Source organism: Mytilus edulis, chromosome 10, assembly GCF_963676685.1.
Source record: "Mytilus edulis chromosome 10, xbMytEdul2.2, whole genome shotgun sequence".
NCBI lineage: Eukaryota > Metazoa > Mollusca > Bivalvia > Mytilida > Mytilidae > Mytilus > Mytilus edulis.
In genome coordinates this window covers 33,902,275-33,924,588 of record NC_092353.1, presented here as the reverse complement: position 1 = coordinate 33,924,588, position 22,314 = coordinate 33,902,275, and the positions used below count along the sequence as shown (strand labels likewise).

Here is a 22,314-nt window from a genome sequence, read left to right as displayed (position 1 = left end):
ATACGGTTAACGGTTTATGAGTTAAAAAAACATACCGACAAATTTATTCCGTAAAGGTACATAACTCCTATAAAATTTCATCGAATCGCTTCAATCCAAATTAGCCAAAAATTCCTGAGGATGTAACGAACAATTTGTAAAAAGAATTTTGTCGCTTTCTTATTTTGTTACGAAGGAGATGCACACACATGACAAACAGTGAATAGGGAGATAACTCTTACAAAGAAAATGGTTCGGCTTAGCAGGGTGAAATTTAAAAGCGCATAAACTATGCGATACAATATGAAAAAAATCTAAGCGACATATTGCGAAACAAACATTTATCGCAAGAACAAAATTTGGCGGAAAAAAAAAAAAAATAATAATAATAATAATCAGAACAAATACAATAGGCTTTCCACAGAAAAGTGGAAAGACCTAATAATATGGAAAAAACCGGAGTTGTCGTTCGTTTTACGTTGATAGGATAGATAGTACACAACCTACATTCAGTTGTAAGTGGAGGGTTAAAAAAAAAGGGGGGGGGGCAAAAGGGGGTCTCGGGGAGATTTTTATTTTTTTTTATTAACGGAACAGAATGGTTAAAAAGGTTTTTTACAATATAAATCAATTGCTTTAAAAAAGCAATTGTAGGGGGTCTTTCCCCCTTTAAAATTAATTGAATTGGGAGGGGGGTTTGTTTGTTTGTTTGTTTGTTTGTTTGTTTGTTTGTTTGTTTGTTTGTTTGTTTCTGTATGGGGTCTATATTATTGTTACCGGAGAAGTTTCATGTTTAGTTTGGAAAGTTTTTCTTTTATTTTAGGTACAGCGCGCGCGCCACATCACGTGACACGGGTTTATAATAACGAAAAGATAGTCTTTTTATTCCTTTTTAGGTGGGGACTTTGAACAAACAACATGTATAGAGACGGAATGCACACAATGTAATTTCTTTTGTCATTGTAGGAAATTGACATTTTGATGACAGATCGCAAGCAGTGCATGATTTGGATTTATTTGATCCGGTGTAACTTTAAAACACATTTATTGATTATTTTCTGATAATGTACATTTTTCAGCACCTGTTTGTAACACAGATTAGTATTTCAATCTCGGAGCGGACATTTTATTGTAGGCTTTTACTGAAATTGACGGACCTAGCAAGCAATTTTTACGGCATTGCAATTTCTTTTCTCTAGGAAAAGCTTTGAGAGATATCTGCACCAAGTTTTTTTATAAACTTTTAGTACATGTATGCCCTGCTGACTGCAAATTTTGAGGTCGATTGTATTTGTAGTTTCAGAGTACATGTGGATTTTTTTTTCAGAAGTGACGCAAGAACAATATTAAATTTCAATTTTTCATGAAACATGATTGATTGATCATGATCATGATTGATTGATCATGATTAATTGATCATGATCATGATTGATTGATTGATTGATTGATTAGTTGGTTGGTTGGTTGGTAAAACACGTTGGATAGGGCCAATTGAAACAGCGAAAAAGAAACAAAAAAGATCTTGGACCCTATATTAAACACACGAGACGGAAACATGATTGATTGATTGATTGATTGATTGATTGATTGATTGATTGATTGATTGATTGATTGATTGATTGATTGGTTGGTTGGTTGGTTGGTTGGTTGGTTGGTTGGTTGGTTGGTTGGTTAAACACGTTGGATAGGGCCAATTGAAACAGCGAAAAAGAAACAAAGAAGATCTTGGACCCTATATTAAACACACGAGACGAGACGGAAACATGATTGATTGATCATGATTGATTGATTGATTGATTGATTGATTGATTGATTGATTGATTGATTGATTGATTGAGTGGTTGGTTGGTTGGTTGGTTGGTTGGTTGGTTGGTTGGTTGGTTGGTTGGTTAAACACGTTGGAAAGGGTCAATTGAAACAGCGAAAAAGAAACAAAGGAGATCTTGAACCCTATATTAAACACATGAGACGGAAACATGATTGATTGATTGATTGATTAATCATGATCATGATTGGTTGATTGATCATGATCATTATTGGTTGATTGATCATAATCATGATTGATTGATTGATTGACTGGTTGGTTGGTTGGCAAACACACATAAAATTCTTCAAGTAGGGCCCCAAATCACATATGTACATGACCTTGACCTTTGACCTTGTGACCTTTGTCAAGGTCATTGCTTCACAATGTCATTGCAAAAGACCCTATGGGTCAAGGACCTTTTGTTTAAGAGTTTTGCCTAATAATGGCTTTTTATAAACCATCAATGGGGGTTATGTCCCTTACATAATGGTAAAACCAATACAGTCATAATGTAACAAAGTTGCCCCTTGAAGTACTGAACATTTTTCACTGCTTAAATTTTCTGTATCAATAACCATTCAAGAATTATAGGGAAATCAAAGACATATGAAAATCTAAAATATGACCTTGACCTTTGACCTTGACCTAATTTTCTAAGTTAGGACCCAGGGGACTCAAATAAAAACATTCCAGGGTTATACGGTTAACGGTTTATGAGTTAAAAAAACATACCGACAAATTTATTCCGTAAAGGTACATAACTCCTATAAAATTTCATCGAATCGCTTCAATCCAAATTAGCCAAAAATTCCTGAGGATGTAACGAACAATTTGTAAAAAGAATTTTGTCGCTTTCTTATTTTGTTACGAAGGAGATGCACACACATGACAAACAGTGAATAGGGAGATAACTCTTACAAAGAAAATGGTTCGGCTTAGCAGGGTGAAATTTAAAAGCGCATAAACTATGCGATACAATATGAAAAAAATCTAAGCGACATATTGCGAAACAAACATTTATCGCAAGAACAAAATTTGGCGGAAAAAAAAAAAAAATAATAATAATAATAATCAGAACAAATACAATAGGCTTTCCACAGAAAAGTGGAAAGACCTAATAATATGGAAAAAACCGGAGTTGTCGTTCGTTTTACGTTGATAGGATAGATAGTACACAACCTACATTCAGTTGTAAGTGGAGGGTTAAAAAAAAAGGGGGGGGGGCAAAAGGGGGTCTCGGGGAGATTTTTATTTTTTTTTATTAACGGAACAGAATGGTTAAAAAGGTTTTTTACAATATAAATCAATTGCTTTAAAAAAGCAATTGTAGGGGGTCTTTCCCCCTTTAAAATTAATTGAATTGGGAGGGGGGTTTGTTTGTTTGTTTGTTTGTTTGTTTGTTTGTTTGTTTGTTTGTTTGTTTGTTTCTGTATGGGGTCTATATTATTGTTACCGGAGAAGTTTCATGTTTAGTTTGGAAAGTTTTTCTTTTATTTTAGGTACAGCGCGCGCGCCACATCACGTGACACGGGTTTATAATAACGAAAAGATAGTCTTTTTATTCCTTTTTAGGTGGGGACTTTGAACAAACAACATGTATAGAGACGGAATGCACACAATGTAATTTCTTTTGTCATTGTAGGAAATTGACATTTTGATGACAGATCGCAAGCAGTGCATGATTTGGATTTATTTGATCCGGTGTAACTTTAAAACACATTTATTGATTATTTTCTGATAATGTACATTTTTCAGCACCTGTTTGTAACACAGATTAGTATTTCAATCTCGGAGCGGACATTTTATTGTAGGCTTTTACTGAAATTGACGGACCTAGCAAGCAATTTTTACGGCATTGCAATTTCTTTTCTCTAGGAAAAGCTTTGAGAGATATCTGCACCAAGTTTTTTTATAAACTTTTAGTACATGTATGCCCTGCTGACTGCAAATTTTGAGGTCGATTGTATTTGTAGTTTCAGAGTACATGTGGATTTTTTTTTCAGAAGTGACGCAAGAACAATATTAAATTTCAATTTTTCATGAAACATGATTGATTGATCATGATCATGATTGATTGATCATGATTAATTGATCATGATCATGATTGATTGATTGATTGATTGATTAGTTGGTTGGTTGGTTGGTAAAACACGTTGGATAGGGCCAATTGAAACAGCGAAAAAGAAACAAAAAAGATCTTGGACCCTATATTAAACACACGAGACGGAAACATGATTGATTGATTGATTGATTGATTGATTGATTGATTGATTGATTGATTGATTGATTGATTGATTGATTGATTGGTTGGTTGGTTGGTTGGTTGGTTGGTTGGTTGGTTGGTTGGTTGGTTGGTTAAACACGTTGGATAGGGCCAATTGAAACAGCGAAAAAGAAACAAAGAAGATCTTGGACCCTATATTAAACACACGAGACGAGACGGAAACATGATTGATTGATCATGATTGATTGATTGATTGATTGATTGATTGATTGATTGATTGATTGATTGATTGATTGAGTGGTTGGTTGGTTGGTTGGTTGGTTGGTTGGTTGGTTGGTTAAACACGTTGGAAAGGGTCAATTGAAACAGCGAAAAAGAAACAAAGGAGATCTTGAACCCTATATTAAACACATGAGACGGAAACATGATTGATTGATTGATTGATTAATCATGATCATGATTGGTTGATTGATCATGATCATTATTGGTTGATTGATCATAATCATGATTGATTGATTGATTGACTGGTTGGTTGGTTGGCAAACACACATAAAATTCTTCAAGTAGGGCCCCAAATCACATATGTACATGACCTTGACCTTTGACCTTGTGACCTTTGTCAAGGTCATTGCTTCACAATGTCATTGCAAAAGACCCTATGGGTCAAGGACCTTTTGTTTAAGAGTTTTGCCTAATAATGGCTTTTTATAAACCATCAATGGGGGTTATGTCCCTTACATAATGGTAAAACCAATACAGTCATAATGTAACAAAGTTGCCCCTTGAAGTACTGAACATTTTTCACTGCTTAAATTTTCTGTATCAATAACCATTCAAGAATTATAGGGAAATCAAAGACATATGAAAATCTAAAATATGACCTTGACCTTTGACCTTGACCTAATTTTCTAAGTTAGGACCCAGGGGACTCAAATAAAAACATTCCAGGGTTATACGGTTAACGGTTTATGAGTTAAAAAAACATACCGACAAATTTATTCCGTAAAGGTACATAACTCCTATAAAATTTCATCGAATCGCTTCAATCCAAATTAGCCAAAAATTCCTGAGGATGTAACGAACAATTTGTAAAAAGAATTTTGTCGCTTTCTTATTTTGTTACGAAGGAGATGCACACACATGACAAACAGTGAATAGGGAGATAACTCTTACAAAGAAAATGGTTCGGCTTAGCAGGGTGAAATTTAAAAGCGCATAAACTATGCGATACAATATGAAAAAAATCTAAGCGACATATTGCGAAACAAACATTTATCGCAAGAACAAAATTTGGCGGAAAAAAAAAAAAAATAATAATAATAATAATCAGAACAAATACAATAGGCTTTCCACAGAAAAGTGGAAAGACCTAATAATATGGAAAAAACCGGAGTTGTCGTTCGTTTTACGTTGATAGGATAGATAGTACACAACCTACATTCAGTTGTAAGTGGAGGGTTAAAAAAAAAGGGGGGGGGGGCAAAAGGGGGTCTCGGGGAGATTTTTATTTTTTTTTATTAACGGAACAGAATGGTTAAAAAGGTTTTTTACAATATAAATCAATTGCTTTAAAAAAGCAATTGTAGGGGGTCTTTCCCCCTTTAAAATTAATTGAATTGGGAGGGGGGTTTGTTTGTTTGTTTGTTTGTTTGTTTGTTTGTTTGTTTGTTTGTTTGTTTGTTTCTGTATGGGGTCTATATTATTGTTACCGGAGAAGTTTCATGTTTAGTTTGGAAAGTTTTTCTTTTATTTTAGGTACAGCGCGCGCGCCACATCACGTGACACGGGTTTATAATAACGAAAAGATAGTCTTTTTATTCCTTTTTAGGTGGGGACTTTGAACAAACAACATGTATAGAGACGGAATGCACACAATGTAATTTCTTTTGTCATTGTAGGAAATTGACATTTTGATGACAGATCGCAAGCAGTGCATGATTTGGATTTATTTGATCCGGTGTAACTTTAAAACACATTTATTGATTATTTTCTGATAATGTACATTTTTCAGCACCTGTTTGTAACACAGATTAGTATTTCAATCTCGGAGCGGACATTTTATTGTAGGCTTTTACTGAAATTGACGGACCTAGCAAGCAATTTTTACGGCATTGCAATTTCTTTTCTCTAGGAAAAGCTTTGAGAGATATCTGCACCAAGTTTTTTTATAAACTTTTAGTACATGTATGCCCTGCTGACTGCAAATTTTGAGGTCGATTGTATTTGTAGTTTCAGAGTACATGTGGATTTTTTTTTCAGAAGTGACGCAAGAACAATATTAAATTTCAATTTTTCATGAAACATGATTGATTGATCATGATCATGATTGATTGATCATGATTAATTGATCATGATCATGATTGATTGATTGATTGATTGATTAGTTGGTTGGTTGGTTGGTAAAACACGTTGGATAGGGCCAATTGAAACAGCGAAAAAGAAACAAAAAAGATCTTGGACCCTATATTAAACACACGAGACGGAAACATGATTGATTGATTGATTGATTGATTGATTGATTGATTGATTGATTGATTGATTGATTGATTGATTGATTGATTGGTTGGTTGGTTGGTTGGTTGGTTGGTTGGTTGGTTGGTTGGTTGGTTAAACACGTTGGATAGGGCCAATTGAAACAGCGAAAAAGAAACAAAGAAGATCTTGGACCCTATATTAAACACACGAGACGAGACGGAAACATGATTGATTGATCATGATTGATTGATTGATTGATTGATTGATTGATTGATTGATTGATTGATTGATTGATTGAGTGGTTGGTTGGTTGGTTGGTTGGTTGGTTGGTTGGTTGGTTGGTTGGTTGGTTAAACACGTTGGAAAGGGTCAATTGAAACAGCGAAAAAGAAACAAAGGAGATCTTGAACCCTATATTAAACACATGAGACGGAAACATGATTGATTGATTGATTGATTAATCATGATCATGATTGGTTGATTGATCATGATCATTATTGGTTGATTGATCATAATCATGATTGATTGATTGATTGACTGGTTGGTTGGTTGGCAAACACACATAAAATTCTTCAAGTAGGGCCCCAAATCACATATGTACATGACCTTGACCTTTGACCTTGTGACCTTTGTCAAGGTCATTGCTTCACAATGTCATTGCAAAAGACCCTATGGGTCAAGGACCTTTTGTTTAAGAGTTTTGCCTAATAATGGCTTTTTATAAACCATCAATGGGGGTTATGTCCCTTACATAATGGTAAAACCAATACAGTCATAATGTAACAAAGTTGCCCCTTGAAGTACTGAACATTTTTCACTGCTTAAATTTTCTGTATCAATAACCATTCAAGAATTATAGGGAAATCAAAGACATATGAAAATCTAAAATATGACCTTGACCTTTGACCTTGACCTAATTTTCTAAGTTAGGACCCAGGGGACTCAAATAAAAACATTCCAGGGTTATACGGTTAACGGTTTATGAGTTAAAAAAACATACCGACAAATTTATTCCGTAAAGGTACATAACTCCTATAAAATTTCATCGAATCGCTTCAATCCAAATTAGCCAAAAATTCCTGAGGATGTAACGAACAATTTGTAAAAAGAATTTTGTCGCTTTCTTATTTTGTTACGAAGGAGATGCACACACATGACAAACAGTGAATAGGGAGATAACTCTTACAAAGAAAATGGTTCGGCTTAGCAGGGTGAAATTTAAAAGCGCATAAACTATGCGATACAATATGAAAAAAATCTAAGCGACATATTGCGAAACAAACATTTATCGCAAGAACAAAATTTGGCGGAAAAAAAAAAAAAATAATAATAATAATAATCAGAACAAATACAATAGGCTTTCCACAGAAAAGTGGAAAGACCTAATAATATGGAAAAAACCGGAGTTGTCGTTCGTTTTACGTTGATAGGATAGATAGTACACAACCTACATTCAGTTGTAAGTGGAGGGTTAAAAAAAAAGGGGGGGGGGCAAAAGGGGGTCTCGGGGAGATTTTTATTTTTTTTTATTAACGGAACAGAATGGTTAAAAAGGTTTTTTACAATATAAATCAATTGCTTTAAAAAAGCAATTGTAGGGGGTCTTTCCCCCTTTAAAATTAATTGAATTGGGAGGGGGGTTTGTTTGTTTGTTTGTTTGTTTGTTTGTTTGTTTGTTTGTTTGTTTGTTTGTTTCTGTATGGGGTCTATATTATTGTTACCGGAGAAGTTTCATGTTTAGTTTGGAAAGTTTTTCTTTTATTTTAGGTACAGCGCGCGCGCCACATCACGTGACACGGGTTTATAATAACGAAAAGATAGTCTTTTTATTCCTTTTTAGGTGGGGACTTTGAACAAACAACATGTATAGAGACGGAATGCACACAATGTAATTTCTTTTGTCATTGTAGGAAATTGACATTTTGATGACAGATCGCAAGCAGTGCATGATTTGGATTTATTTGATCCGGTGTAACTTTAAAACACATTTATTGATTATTTTCTGATAATGTACATTTTTCAGCACCTGTTTGTAACACAGATTAGTATTTCAATCTCGGAGCGGACATTTTATTGTAGGCTTTTACTGAAATTGACGGACCTAGCAAGCAATTTTTACGGCATTGCAATTTCTTTTCTCTAGGAAAAGCTTTGAGAGATATCTGCACCAAGTTTTTTTATAAACTTTTAGTACATGTATGCCCTGCTGACTGCAAATTTTGAGGTCGATTGTATTTGTAGTTTCAGAGTACATGTGGATTTTTTTTTCAGAAGTGACGCAAGAACAATATTAAATTTCAATTTTTCATGAAACATGATTGATTGATCATGATCATGATTGATTGATCATGATTAATTGATCATGATCATGATTGATTGATTGATTGATTGATTAGTTGGTTGGTTGGTTGGTAAAACACGTTGGATAGGGCCAATTGAAACAGCGAAAAAGAAACAAAAAAGATCTTGGACCCTATATTAAACACACGAGACGGAAACATGATTGATTGATTGATTGATTGATTGATTGATTGATTGATTGATTGATTGATTGATTGATTGATTGATTGGTTGGTTGGTTGGTTGGTTGGTTGGTTGGTTGGTTGGTTGGTTGGTTGGTTAAACACGTTGGATAGGGCCAATTGAAACAGCGAAAAAGAAACAAAGAAGATCTTGGACCCTATATTAAACACACGAGACGAGACGGAAACATGATTGATTGATCATGATTGATTGATTGATTGATTGATTGATTGATTGATTGATTGATTGATTGATTGATTGAGTGGTTGGTTGGTTGGTTGGTTGGTTGGTTGGTTGGTTGGTTGGTTAAACACGTTGGAAAGGGTCAATTGAAACAGCGAAAAAGAAACAAAGGAGATCTTGAACCCTATATTAAACACATGAGACGGAAACATGATTGATTGATTGATTGATTAATCATGATCATGATTGGTTGATTGATCATGATCATTATTGGTTGATTGATCATAATCATGATTGATTGATTGATTGACTGGTTGGTTGGTTGGCAAACACACATAAAATTCTTCAAGTAGGGCCCCAAATCACATATGTACATGACCTTGACCTTTGACCTTGTGACCTTTGTCAAGGTCATTGCTTCACAATGTCATTGCAAAAGACCCTATGGGTCAAGGACCTTTTGTTTAAGAGTTTTGCCTAATAATGGCTTTTTATAAACCATCAATGGGGGTTATGTCCCTTACATAATGGTAAAACCAATACAGTCATAATGTAACAAAGTTGCCCCTTGAAGTACTGAACATTTTTCACTGCTTAAATTTTCTGTATCAATAACCATTCAAGAATTATAGGGAAATCAAAGACATATGAAAATCTAAAATATGACCTTGACCTTTGACCTTGACCTAATTTTCTAAGTTAGGACCCAGGGGACTCAAATAAAAACATTCCAGGGTTATACGGTTAACGGTTTATGAGTTAAAAAAACATACCGACAAATTTATTCCGTAAAGGTACATAACTCCTATAAAATTTCATCGAATCGCTTCAATCCAAATTAGCCAAAAATTCCTGAGGATGTAACGAACAATTTGTAAAAAGAATTTTGTCGCTTTCTTATTTTGTTACGAAGGAGATGCACACACATGACAAACAGTGAATAGGGAGATAACTCTTACAAAGAAAATGGTTCGGCTTAGCAGGGTGAAATTTAAAAGCGCATAAACTATGCGATACAATATGAAAAAAATCTAAGCGACATATTGCGAAACAAACATTTATCGCAAGAACAAAATTTGGCGGAAAAAAAAAAAAAATAATAATAATAATAATCAGAACAAATACAATAGGCTTTCCACAGAAAAGTGGAAAGACCTAATAATAATAATCAGAACAAAAACAATAAGTCTTTCCACAGAAAAGTGGAAAGACTTAATAATAATAATAATCAGAAGAAATACAGTAAGGTCTTTCCCTTTAGTAAAAGGAAAGACCTTAATAATTACAATGTCAAGAAATGCTGCATACAAATAGTGCTATCAAAATATAAAATACATCCTTTTAATTTCCGACACATATTCATCCTAATTTTTACAATGATAAAACCATCACAAAAAATTTCTAAATTAGCAGTAATGTAATTATGGCGCACAAAAACAAAAAATGTTGTAAAAATTAATCTGGAAATAACCCAAAAATATTGATTTTCCAAATTTTGCACAATGATTTCTTATTTTGATTCTTTTTAATTTTTTTGAGGCAAAAGAAAATGGAGACTTTTGGACTGGGTGATCAACAAGTTGTACATTCATTGTAAACAATTTTCTTCGCACCAGTTAGTGAAATACTTGAAAATAGAAGAAGGGAGATGTGGTATGATTGCCAATGAATATATATATTCAATAGTGAATTGCTACTTTAAATATTATAAATTTCAGGTTGAGGCGGTAATGAAGAAATTGAGAGAAATAAGGGATTCTTCAGAAAAGAGCAGAAGGCAGAAAAGGTATTCCCATTTTTTTTCTTTTTCTTCATGATGTTTATAAAATCCTTCAACTTTTTAACAATTTGTGTCATATTATCCTATTTCACTATTTTAAACCTTGACATACTGAATAATAATGCAACAAAACAAGAGTATAGTTAAATTTTGTAATATTTTACAGCTAATTTCCTAATGTATGTAAAGCAAGACTTTGGTTAGCTTGCTTGCTTTGTTTGTTTATCGTACAATTGTAATTGAGATAACATCTAATCAAATTAAAATATAATATATACAGGTTAAAATATGCCTATATATATTGTTTGAGATGTCAATCTTAATCATAAAACTTGAATTGATATATATACAAACAGAGCAAGCAAGTCTACCAAAGTTTTACTCTACTAAAAAGGAAATTAGCTGTAAAGACTTTTTAAGGCTCTTGATATATTATGTCTTCTGAAATTGATGCATAGTCATGAAAAATAATGAACCAATGTGTCAGTTTTGAATTTTAATCATTTTTTTTCTTTTATACATTTGTGAATATATAATGTATTTCATAATTGATGTTTTAGTGTAATTGTGTCACAGTGGACTAAGATGTTAGATATAATAGCTGTCCATCTAGATAGAATGGGTGTTAAGTATAGTGTCATCCAGGGCAACATTCCTCCTAAAAAGAGAAATGAATTTGTAGAAGATTTCAACACCAATCCCAAAGGATCTGAAGTAATGTTGGTGTCCCTGAGAGCTGGTGGTGTTGGTCTAAATCTGATTGGAGGAAACCATCTGTTCTTGCTAGATCAACATTGGTATGTTTTATACTACATTTATTTGTGTGCACAGGTTGTATATTGCATGTTGTATTAACTTTATTTATGAATTTTCTTTCTTGAACCATTTTTTCACATATTTGATTATAAGTTCAATAACAGGGAGTTTGTAAATTTGTTATGAGATCGTCAAAGAATAATTTTTCTCATGTTTTTTATTATGACATTTGAAAATCAGAATATGGTATTCTTTAATATTTGAATTTCACTTATTGTCTCAGCATTAAATATCATCAAATGTAATTATAGATTATCCTTGGTTATCTCAACGAGATTGATTTTCTCACTTGAGCTGGTCACGGCGAAAGTGAGAAAAGCAATCGAGTTGAGATGACCAATGATAATCTGTTTATCGCAATTTTACCTATGACAACATTGTTAATTTCATGTCAATTTCGTTAGCAACGCCACATGGCTCCTTAGTTTCTAGCGATAATTTTCCATCTCAAGCGAGTAGCATGATATGAAAAATTATCACAAAAAAAGATCAAAGGAAAAATGCACAAAATAGCGATAATATATGTTATTCAGGTCTCAGACAGGGACATTCCCGGCTTAGAGTTTAAATCCCCTGAGCCGAAGGCGAAGGGGATATAAGCCCTAAGCCGGGAATGTCACAGTATATACCCTTTCTGAGACCTGAATTACACATATATTACGGATTACCCCTGACTTAATGTTATTTTCCAGTGCAGGTATTTGTTGACAACACATATATATTGAAAAACCCAACCTGATATGTTCTGCATACGTGAAGGATTTTCTAATTTGCTGTGAACATAATTTTATCGTGTATGTAATAATTTATAATAACGTTTTTAACATTAAATTTAAGTATTAAAAGTGTAAAATGCGTGATTTTGTATCAAAAATGTATTATTGACTGAAGCACGTCATTATTTTCCCTCTGTAAGCCTCTGACAGTCTGATAGCTTTTGACTACGTCACATAGTAACCGGTTTTATGATGACGTTTTTGAGGTTCCAATTGGGGATAAAAACGTCGCATATACCCCGGCAGTTTCCTGAATATATACTGACATCTCTGTGTTGTTATCCAATCACAAACCTCGACACATTTGTAATCCGTAATATTACATTGTATCTATAATCTATATTCCATTTAACCAAACTTGAACAGTCCAAATTAAGAGCACCTTTTGCCATTGTTATAATAATACTTCAAACTTTTATACATTTATGTACTAAAAAGAATAGTTGCAATGTATAAATATAAAAAAGAGGTGTGGTATGATTGCCAATGAGAAAACTCTCAACAAGAGACCAAAGGACACAGAAACCAACAACTATAGGTCACTGTACGACCTACAACAATGACCAAAGTCAGATATGTTGTAGTCTATAGATATAAATGCCTTGACCTTTTATATTCCTTTTTTGCAGGAACCCAGCATTAGAAGATCAAGCTTGTGATAGAATATATAGAGTAGGACAGACCAGAGATGTCATGATACACAGGTAAAGATTAGATAAACATGAGAAAACATTACAGTTCATAAAGGGGTTTCCTTAAATTTTCAATTGGGACAGTTTTTAATGAATAACTTTGAAATTGGAAATATTAAGATATATTTATATTGAATCCACTTTTTCTTTAAAGGTAAGTCACCTTAATTCATAAGCACTCATTAAAAAAGAATCGTGAAAAAGAGATTTAAAAAAAATTAACTTTATTCTAACCCTATGACTAGTGTGAGCTATTGGCATAATTTATTGTTAAATACCATTTACTGCAAAATAGATTTTACCAGGGATGGGATGTCATGCTCAAGATCATATTAATTGTTTAATTATTAAAAAGAACCCAACAGATTACATCCCCACAAATTTACCATTGAAACTCTTATTTGCCATTCTTTTGTAGAAAGAGTTTGTTGTGCATTTCTTTTTACCAGAAATCCTTCTTTACATGCTATAGATTTAGATTGAGATTTACAAGGAAAAAGATATATGAAATAAAATTAATGTAAAATAACAGAAATGCATTAAAATTATTAATATATCCACAAACTGCAAATATCTGCATGTTTATTTTATTTTGACAGATTTCTGTGTAAAGATACAGTGGAAGAGAAAATTGTACAACTTCAGGATAGTAAGAAAAAACTTGCTGATAATGTGTTGACAGGGTATGTTTTTATTATCATTTGTGAGCAGCCAGATTTTAATCTACATTATATATTTTGTGACATGTTAGCTTTTAGTCTGTGATCCTCATGAAACCAATCAATGGATTTTAGTTAAATTTAGAAAACATATTCAGTTATAGTCTTTGAGACACTAATAAACAAATAAATAATTTGTTTATTAAAGTGCTACATATTGATTGCAATAAAAATAATTCATACATAATAAACATACAAAATAAAACAACCAATATCCAGCCAAAAATCTGACTTACGAGACACTAATATATCCTCAAACAAAGTTACAATTGTCATTTTATTATTTATTTATTTTTTTAAATTTGCAGGGAATAGAACAAAATTCCTAACATTAATTAGTACGATAACTTAGGTTTGTTCATTTGTATTTTTTAAGAATTTGGAAAATATTTGCAAATCACTTTTCTACGTACCATTTTTAGTCGACCTTTAAGGATACAGTTGACCATGTAACTCTTTCTGAACAAATCCAATTAGAATATAGAAAATAATATTATACTGTTATATTATTTATTTTTTTAGATCAAAGGCAACAAGTTCCAAGCTAACATTACAGGATCTCAGGATGATATTTGGTGTATGATGGATAGTAAACTATATGGACATACATTAACATGCATTTTAATTGCTTTATTTATTTAATAGTAGCTATATAACGATTTTAGATTTTTTTATTAGATCTCTGTGTTTTTTTATATGTCATTTATTTGATAAAGACATATTTGTATTGGGGATTTACATTTATTACATGCATAATTCAGAACTTTTATAGTGCAATATGATGCAAAAAAAAAAGATGCAGGTTTTTATACTTTATATTGTTAAAATACTAGAATCTTCGACATTGAACAGTTATTTTCAAAAAAAATTACGACTATACTGAGTTGACAAAAATAGTCTTGAAGAGCTGTATATTTTTTCTATGAATACCATTAGTTGTCAATCATTCCTATGCAAAAAAGTGTAAAGAAAAAGTTTTCCCTTTTATAGTACTGTCAAAGTTTTGTGTATTATATACATTTTTCTTTTAAATTCAAATTGCCTTACAGGGATACAAAATATACAGCAATAAATGTTAGAAATGAAAAAATTTAGTTTTGTCTGCCTGCAATGAAAGTTGCAGAATTTGAAGACCTAGGTCTCATAACCAGTAGTTGGCGTTAAATATTCATGTAAAGCTCCATATTTTAAAATACAGATACCTTTTTCCACAAAGTTTCCCTTGTCATATATAGATATAAGAAGAATTAGAAGATGTGGTTGGGAGTATATATAGATATAAGAAGAACTAGAAGATGTGGTATTAGTGCCAATGAGACAACACTCCATTCAAGTCACAATTTGTAAAAGTTAACCATTATAGGTCAAAGTCTTCAACACAGAGTCTTGTCTCACACCAAATAGCAAGCTATAAAGGACCCCAAAAAAGACTAGTAGTAAAACCATTTAAACATGAAAACCAACGGTCTATTATCCTCGACCTTATTTTCATGGTTTTGTGACTACTACTATTTGTTAAAATTTTTATGCCCCATTTATTGGCATTATGTTTTCTGGTCTGTGCGTCCGTCTGTTTGTTTGTTCGTCCTTCTCTCTCGCTTCAGGTTAAAGTTTTTGTTCGAGGTAGTTTTTGATTGAGTTGAAGTCCAATCAACTTGAAACTTAGTACACATGTTCCCTATGATATGATCTTTCTAATTTTAATGCCAAATTAAGAGTTTTTAACCCATTTTTACAGTCCACTGAACATGGAAAATGATAGTGTGGATGGGGCATTATACTATATATATTATTACTAGCTATATATAGGGAAACGTTCTTGTTTTTCTTAAAGTGAAGTGCTCACTTATAATGAGTAATAGGATAACTATATTTGGTATATGGGTTCCTTGCAGTATTAACATGTCCAACAGGTAGGATACACCTGACCACTACCTCATATCATGGATCAGTGATCATGGTTTAATTTACAGGTCAAGATATTATAAGCATAAGGTCAACTATATTTAGTGTATAGAATGATTGTAAGGTGAACATGTCTGACTAGCAAGTTTCTAATCTGACCTTGAAATTTCTTGTATGGTTTTGTGGGCACTGTCAACTTTTCTTTAAGTTCTGTTTATAAGGATAGTATTAAGCCATATGTCAACTATATTCAGTGTAAAGAATAATTATGTGGGGTAAATATAAGTCTAGCAGGCTTAATTTGACCTTAACCTCATTTTTATTGTTCAAAAGTAAGTGTTAACTTTTCACTGTTAGGTCTGTTTCGCACTAAAGCAAAAGATTAACTTTTTTGGTGTATGGAAATGTGTGGTGTACAATTCTGGCAGGCAGGATCTTACCTTGACCTCATTAAGACTATCAGTTTCAATGTAAATTCTATCTGGGTCAGTAAGGCAGGCAAGACATTTCTGTGTGTGCACTAATCATGTTATGATACATATATCATACAATTATAAAGCAGTGCAACATTTCAGCAAAATGCTTTCGAGTGGAACAAGACAAGTCTAAGGCAGTAGCCAACTCTGGCCAATGTTCAATATTATTCTTTTTAAACTATTGAAATAATAATTTTGAGATTCTCTTACCTTGCTTATCAGTTGGCTGTAATACTCCAATTATATACATAAAATTAGGTTCACATCTTTAGTTAATAGTTTTTTTAAATATTTTAAGACCCATAGTAGAAAACTGGAGGAGATTAATTTATCACCAATCGGGGATCCTATCATTTAAATAGAAATGTTTCTTTTCTTTTGAATTTTTACAGAAAATGATGTTAATGTTGCTATAATTAGTAACTAAAACTCAATCAAGTTTAAGAGGATTACCAGCAATGCTGTCCTCTATCAGCAGACTTCTCTAAATAATAACTAGAGGCTCTAAAGAGCCTGTGTCGCTCACCTTGGTCTATGTGAATATTAAACAATGGACACAGATGGATTCATGACAAATTTGTGTTTTGGTGATGGTGATGTGTTTGTAGATCTTACTTTACTAAACATTCTTGCTGCTTACAATTATCTCTATCTATAACAGTACTTTCTGTGGAAAATGTTATTGAAAATCTTCAAATTTTAAGAAAATTGTTAAAAATTGACTATGAAGGGCAATAACTCCTTAGGGGGTCAATTGACTATTTTGGTCATACTGACTTATTTTTAGTTCTTACTTTGCTGTACATTATTGCTGTTTACAGTTTATCTCTATCTATAATAATATTCAAGATAATAACAAAAAAACAGCAAAATTTCCTCAAAATTACCAATTCAGGGGCAGCAACCTAACAACCGATTATCCGATTCATCTGAAAATTCCAGGGCAGATAGATCGTGACCTGATCAACAATTTTACTTCCTGTCAGATTTGCTCTTAATGCTTTGGTTTTTTAGTTATAAGCCAAAAACTGCATTTTACCCCCATGTTCTATTTTTAGCCATGGCGGCCATCTTGGTTTGTTGGCCGAGTTACCGGACACATTTTTAAAGGCAGTGCTTTAAGGCCTGACTTTTAAGTCATGGGGTTCATCTTTTCATACGCAATCTTTGCAGGGGGTCTTTTGGCCAGAAATAGATCCGGAAATGTTCGAATTTCTCCTCTTCTTTTTATGGTATGATATGGTTTTTGTTTCTTTCATTTACATTGGGGACTAAAGAAACGATCAGTGTGTATTGTTCGTTTTATAGAACTTGTTATTAGTGTGTATTTTGCATTATAAGCAGTCAACCTGACTACAAACTATCATTATGTGTATTCCGTGTGGAAAGAAGTCGGGTCAATTTCGAGTGTTATCTGACATCTAAAGATTCTTTCGGACGTTGATAAAACAATGAAAAGTCGACTGAACATGATTAATATTGCATCTTCTATAAATCAAAGCGGAATTCGGTTTATGAACGAGAAACCGTAAAGCGTTTTCAATTTCGGTATTAGTTATGTATGTTGTCTACGTATTATCCTGGTTCCCGGTACTACGTTCCGGGTATTAGCTATTGGATGTGTAACATTACGATCGGGTACCAGCCAATCTACGTGTGTATGTGTACATGATTTCCCGCCAAAATGACCGACATACAGCTATGGAAAATAGTCCATAAACGTTCCGTATAATGATATGCAAATTCATTATTAATCGTAACTTTTTTTATCTTTGTATAATAAATATAACAAAATGGATTCCACAAAATTGAAGATAGCATTATTTTACGAGGATTTCTCATATTTTTCTCACTTCCGGGCGCAGTAATACGTATGTTTTGAAGAAGTACGAAGAATTTGACAAAGTGAATTGAGAAGGAAACGGATAGATATACGTCCTTGCTATCAGGTAAAACAATTTAAATGTACAGAACAAACACATTTACTTCACACAAATAGTACAGGCTTTAGCTTTTTATTGTCTTATACACGACTGTAGTCTAATGTTTAAACGACGGCGGTGACCTACAAGGTACGGGTCATACTGGGTCAAGTCTAAATATGTAAACATATCCACGTGCTATTAGGTAGAAAGCATCGTTATGCAATATCTACAATTTTTCCTCCTTTATACATCGTTTAACCAGATATATTTCTCCTTTATACATCGTTTAACCAGATATATTTCTCCTTTATACATCGTTTAACCAGATATATTTCTCTTTCAAATACACTTATAAAACACGGGTTGTATGTACGTATCTTTTCTAGTGTTTTCTTGTCCTTATTAAAGTTCATTTGTTGATGTTTAAATATTTTTGAACGACTGAACACAGGAGTGAATGAATGCAACAATTGTATATACTGAAGACTTGGGCTTTACAATGATAGTGTACGTATATCATGCTGATAATTATTCTAGCAGTAATTATATTAATTTAGGATGTAATAACAGGAATTCATGAGCTATGCCTCAGGCTTTCTGAAAAAATATCAATGACAATGTAAACAGGAACGAAACATTGACACGAATGATGCTCTCTTCTATGTTATAGTTATTTAGGTATGTGTGTTGCACAAGTTTCAAAAAAACTTAAGTTATAAAACTTTTTTCAGGGCACAAACCCACATTAAAGAGACTTGTCTACTGTCATACCCATCCTATTTTCATGCACCATTTGCAAGCAAGAGACTGAATGGTTTGCAAAATTAAAAATCAGGACGGTGTCCAATTAAAACAAAAGAACTTAACTGGATGAATATTGTAGGAGAAATCTAGAGGAAAGTTTTGATTTGTGAAATTGGTTTTCCTGAAAAGTCATTCATCCTAGCCTGCAGGAAGGAACTATAACTGTCCACCACCAACTGACGAGCTAATGTTGAGCTTCACATATGGAATTACTCAAATACCATCAATGTCGATGTTTTCAGCACAGATTTCACAAGTTATGACACAGCTGTGCTTTTTTATACCTGTTAAAGAGTTGTATACTAAATTTTATTTTTTTATCAATAAATATATATTGTGTCATTTAAGAACTTGTATTTTGCCAAAAGATGCATACTAGTGAATGAAAGTGGTGCAGTTCATTTTGCTTTGGTATATATAGAATTGAATTATAATTGTTCATGTTATTGGAATGCTTATAAAAATAAGGAGATGTGGTACAATGTATATGATATTTAGTGAGTTTATCAAGCAAAAATGAATAAGAAATAGTTATAAGCAGTTACAGGTACTACTGTACAATCTCAAACAATGAGAAAAACTCATACCATAAAGAGAATTTCATATTTACAAGTAAGTTTTGTTTTTGCGTTGAATAATTTTCTTCTATTGTTTTAATTGCAAATATGGGAAGTGGTTAAAATGCTAATGAGACAGCTGTTATGGCCACAGAGCCTTAATTGAAAACTTCTTTTTCATTCATACCGGTAGATTTTGTCTGGAGTTAGAAACATATCTGACAACTTTTCAAAATGCACATGGGGGTTTTACGTGAAAGATGGTTCATATAGTCATACAAAACCTTCAAGGGGGCCTTCAAATGGAAGCAGGACAAGTCGCCCCACTGGTTAATCGCCCCACTTTTTAAAAAACCGCCACAAACTGATTTATCAAATCGCCCCACATGTGAAATTGGTTAAATCATGTTTAATATTACTCCTGCCAACACGCCCTACTTATAAAAAAACGGTAATATTAAGATTAATATATATATAATTCAAAAAATAAAAACTCGCACCACTTTAATGAAAACTAATCTACACAGAATACAAACAAAGTGAAACCGAAAATTAATTTAATTACTATTATTGATATATATACTGAAATTATATATAATTCTAAAAAAAAACTGATTGTTGAAGAATAACTGTAAGTTTTGAAGCTTAGTTATTTGCATAACAATTAAATAGAAACCTGTTAAATGTATCATAATGTAATATAAGGAATTGAACTTATATTCAATGGGAAAACATCTTTTTCCATAAGTGGGGCGAGTTGGCATTACTAAATTCATCCTGGTTAATAATATATTTATCTAGATTTCGGCGATTTCCATTAGGTGGGACCAGTTGGCAGGAGTAATATTAACGGGATTTAACACAGTTCACAAGTGGGGCGATTTGGTAATCCAGGTTGGGGCAGTTTTTTTGTCAAGCCTGCGACTTTTTTCGCAGAAAGCTCGACATAGGGATAGTGATCCTACGGCGGTGGCGATGTTAGCTCAGTTCTTAAAAGCTTAATATTTTAGAAGGTGGAAGACCTGGATGCTTCATACTTTGTATATGGTTGCCTCATGTTACAAGTCACATGTCCAATGTCCTTGACCTCATTTTCATGGTTCAGTGACTACTTGAAAAAAAAGTTAAAATTTTTTGTAATGTTAAATTCTCTCTTATTATAAGTAATAGGATAACTATATTTGGTATGTGCATACCTTGCAAGGTCCTCTTGCCCGTCAGACAGTTTTCACTTGACCTCTACCTCATTTCATGGATCAGCGAACAAGGTTAAGTTTTGGTGGTCAAGTCCATATCTGAGATACTATTAGCAATATGTCTAGTATATTCGGTGTATGGAAGCAGTGTAAGGTGTACATGTCCAACTGGCAGGTGTCATCTGACCTTGACCTCATTTTCATGGATTAGTGGTTATAGTTAAGTTTTGTGTTTTGGTCTGTTTTTCTTATACTGTTTGCAATAGGTTTTCTATATTTTGTGTATGGAATGGTTGTAAGGTGTACAGGTCTACCTGGCAGGTGTCATATGACCTTGACCTCATTTTCATGGTTCAGTGGTCAAAGTTAAGTTTTTGAGTTTTGGTCTGTTTTTCTAATACTATATGCAATAGGTCAACTATATTTGGTGTATGGAAATATTTCATGATCTACATGTCAGTCGCGCAGGTTTTGTTTGACCTTGATCTCATTTTTTACGGTTCATTGCTCAGTGTTAAGCTTTTGTGTTTTGGTCTGTTTTTCTTAAACTATAAGCAATAAGTCAATATTATTTGTTGTATGGAAGAATTGTTAGCTGTACATGCCAACCTGGCATGGTTTATCTGACCTTGACCTCATTTTCATGGTCCAAAGGTCAATGTTTAGTTTTCTAGGTTTATGTTAAGATTATGTGACAGTTGTAATAAAGCTTTATTATTAGGACTATCAACATAATATCAATGATTAGTAAAGAAGGCGAGACATTTCAGTGTGTACACTCTTGTTTTTAAAGTGGGGCGAGTTAGTGAAAAAGTGGGACGATTTGTCATGGATTCCCTTCTAATATATTCTAATGTGGTTTTTGGCTTCTTCGTGCATTAACAAGCTCATAGCCATTGTTGAATTAATTGTTTTCTTTAAAATAGTCGACAAAATTGCTCTTACAAAATTGCCATTTGGGAGCCTCGAGCTCGATGGGGGAAATACTCTGCAAATACTGACAGTTGGCAGGTATGGTCATCAAAAAAGTTGACATGTTTCTATGTACATTTACCATTATGTTACTTGATGTTCTTGCTATACACACAGTACAGAGACTAGTCAATCTTTGTGAACTATTTTTTATGGGAGTCATAGAATATGCGTATACAATCAATAATTAAAAATAGTCTATTTATATTGAAAAGAAAAAGTTCTTATATGTCTAAAGAAGAGGGACGAAAGACACAAAAGGGACAGTCAAACTCATAAATTTAAAGCAAACTGACAAGACCATGGCTAAAAATGCATTTCATGGGAGGCACAGAAAATATACTGTAAACAGTAGACTATAGATATAGGTGAACTAGGTACAAAAGAACTCTAAATCTTAAATTCTACAAACCACCTCTGTTCTATGGAAGATAATGATATAACTGGACTAGAAATACACACAACCTGTAATTAACTGCCTTTACAGCGCTTTCGCGCTTTGATT

At 32.9% G+C, this 22,314-nt stretch overlaps 1 protein-coding gene across 1 annotated transcript in view; it reads left to right on the top strand.

Annotated features, from left to right (window-relative positions):
• LOC139490970 (transcription termination factor 2-like) overlaps positions 1 to 15,189 on the top strand; it is a 58,301-nt gene extending 43,112 nt beyond the window's left edge. Inside the window, exons 20-24 of the mRNA XM_071278142.1 lie at positions 10,910 to 10,977; positions 11,532 to 11,768; positions 13,193 to 13,267; positions 13,855 to 13,938; positions 14,497 to 15,189. Coding sequence (XP_071134243.1) covers positions 10,910 to 10,977; positions 11,532 to 11,768; positions 13,193 to 13,267; positions 13,855 to 13,938; positions 14,497 to 14,557 — 525 coding nt within the window. The 3' untranslated portion in view covers positions 14,558 to 15,189. The remainder of the gene's footprint in view (positions 1 to 10,909; positions 10,978 to 11,531; positions 11,769 to 13,192; positions 13,268 to 13,854; positions 13,939 to 14,496) is intronic.
• Positions 15,190 to 22,314: the final 7,125 nt, after the last annotated feature.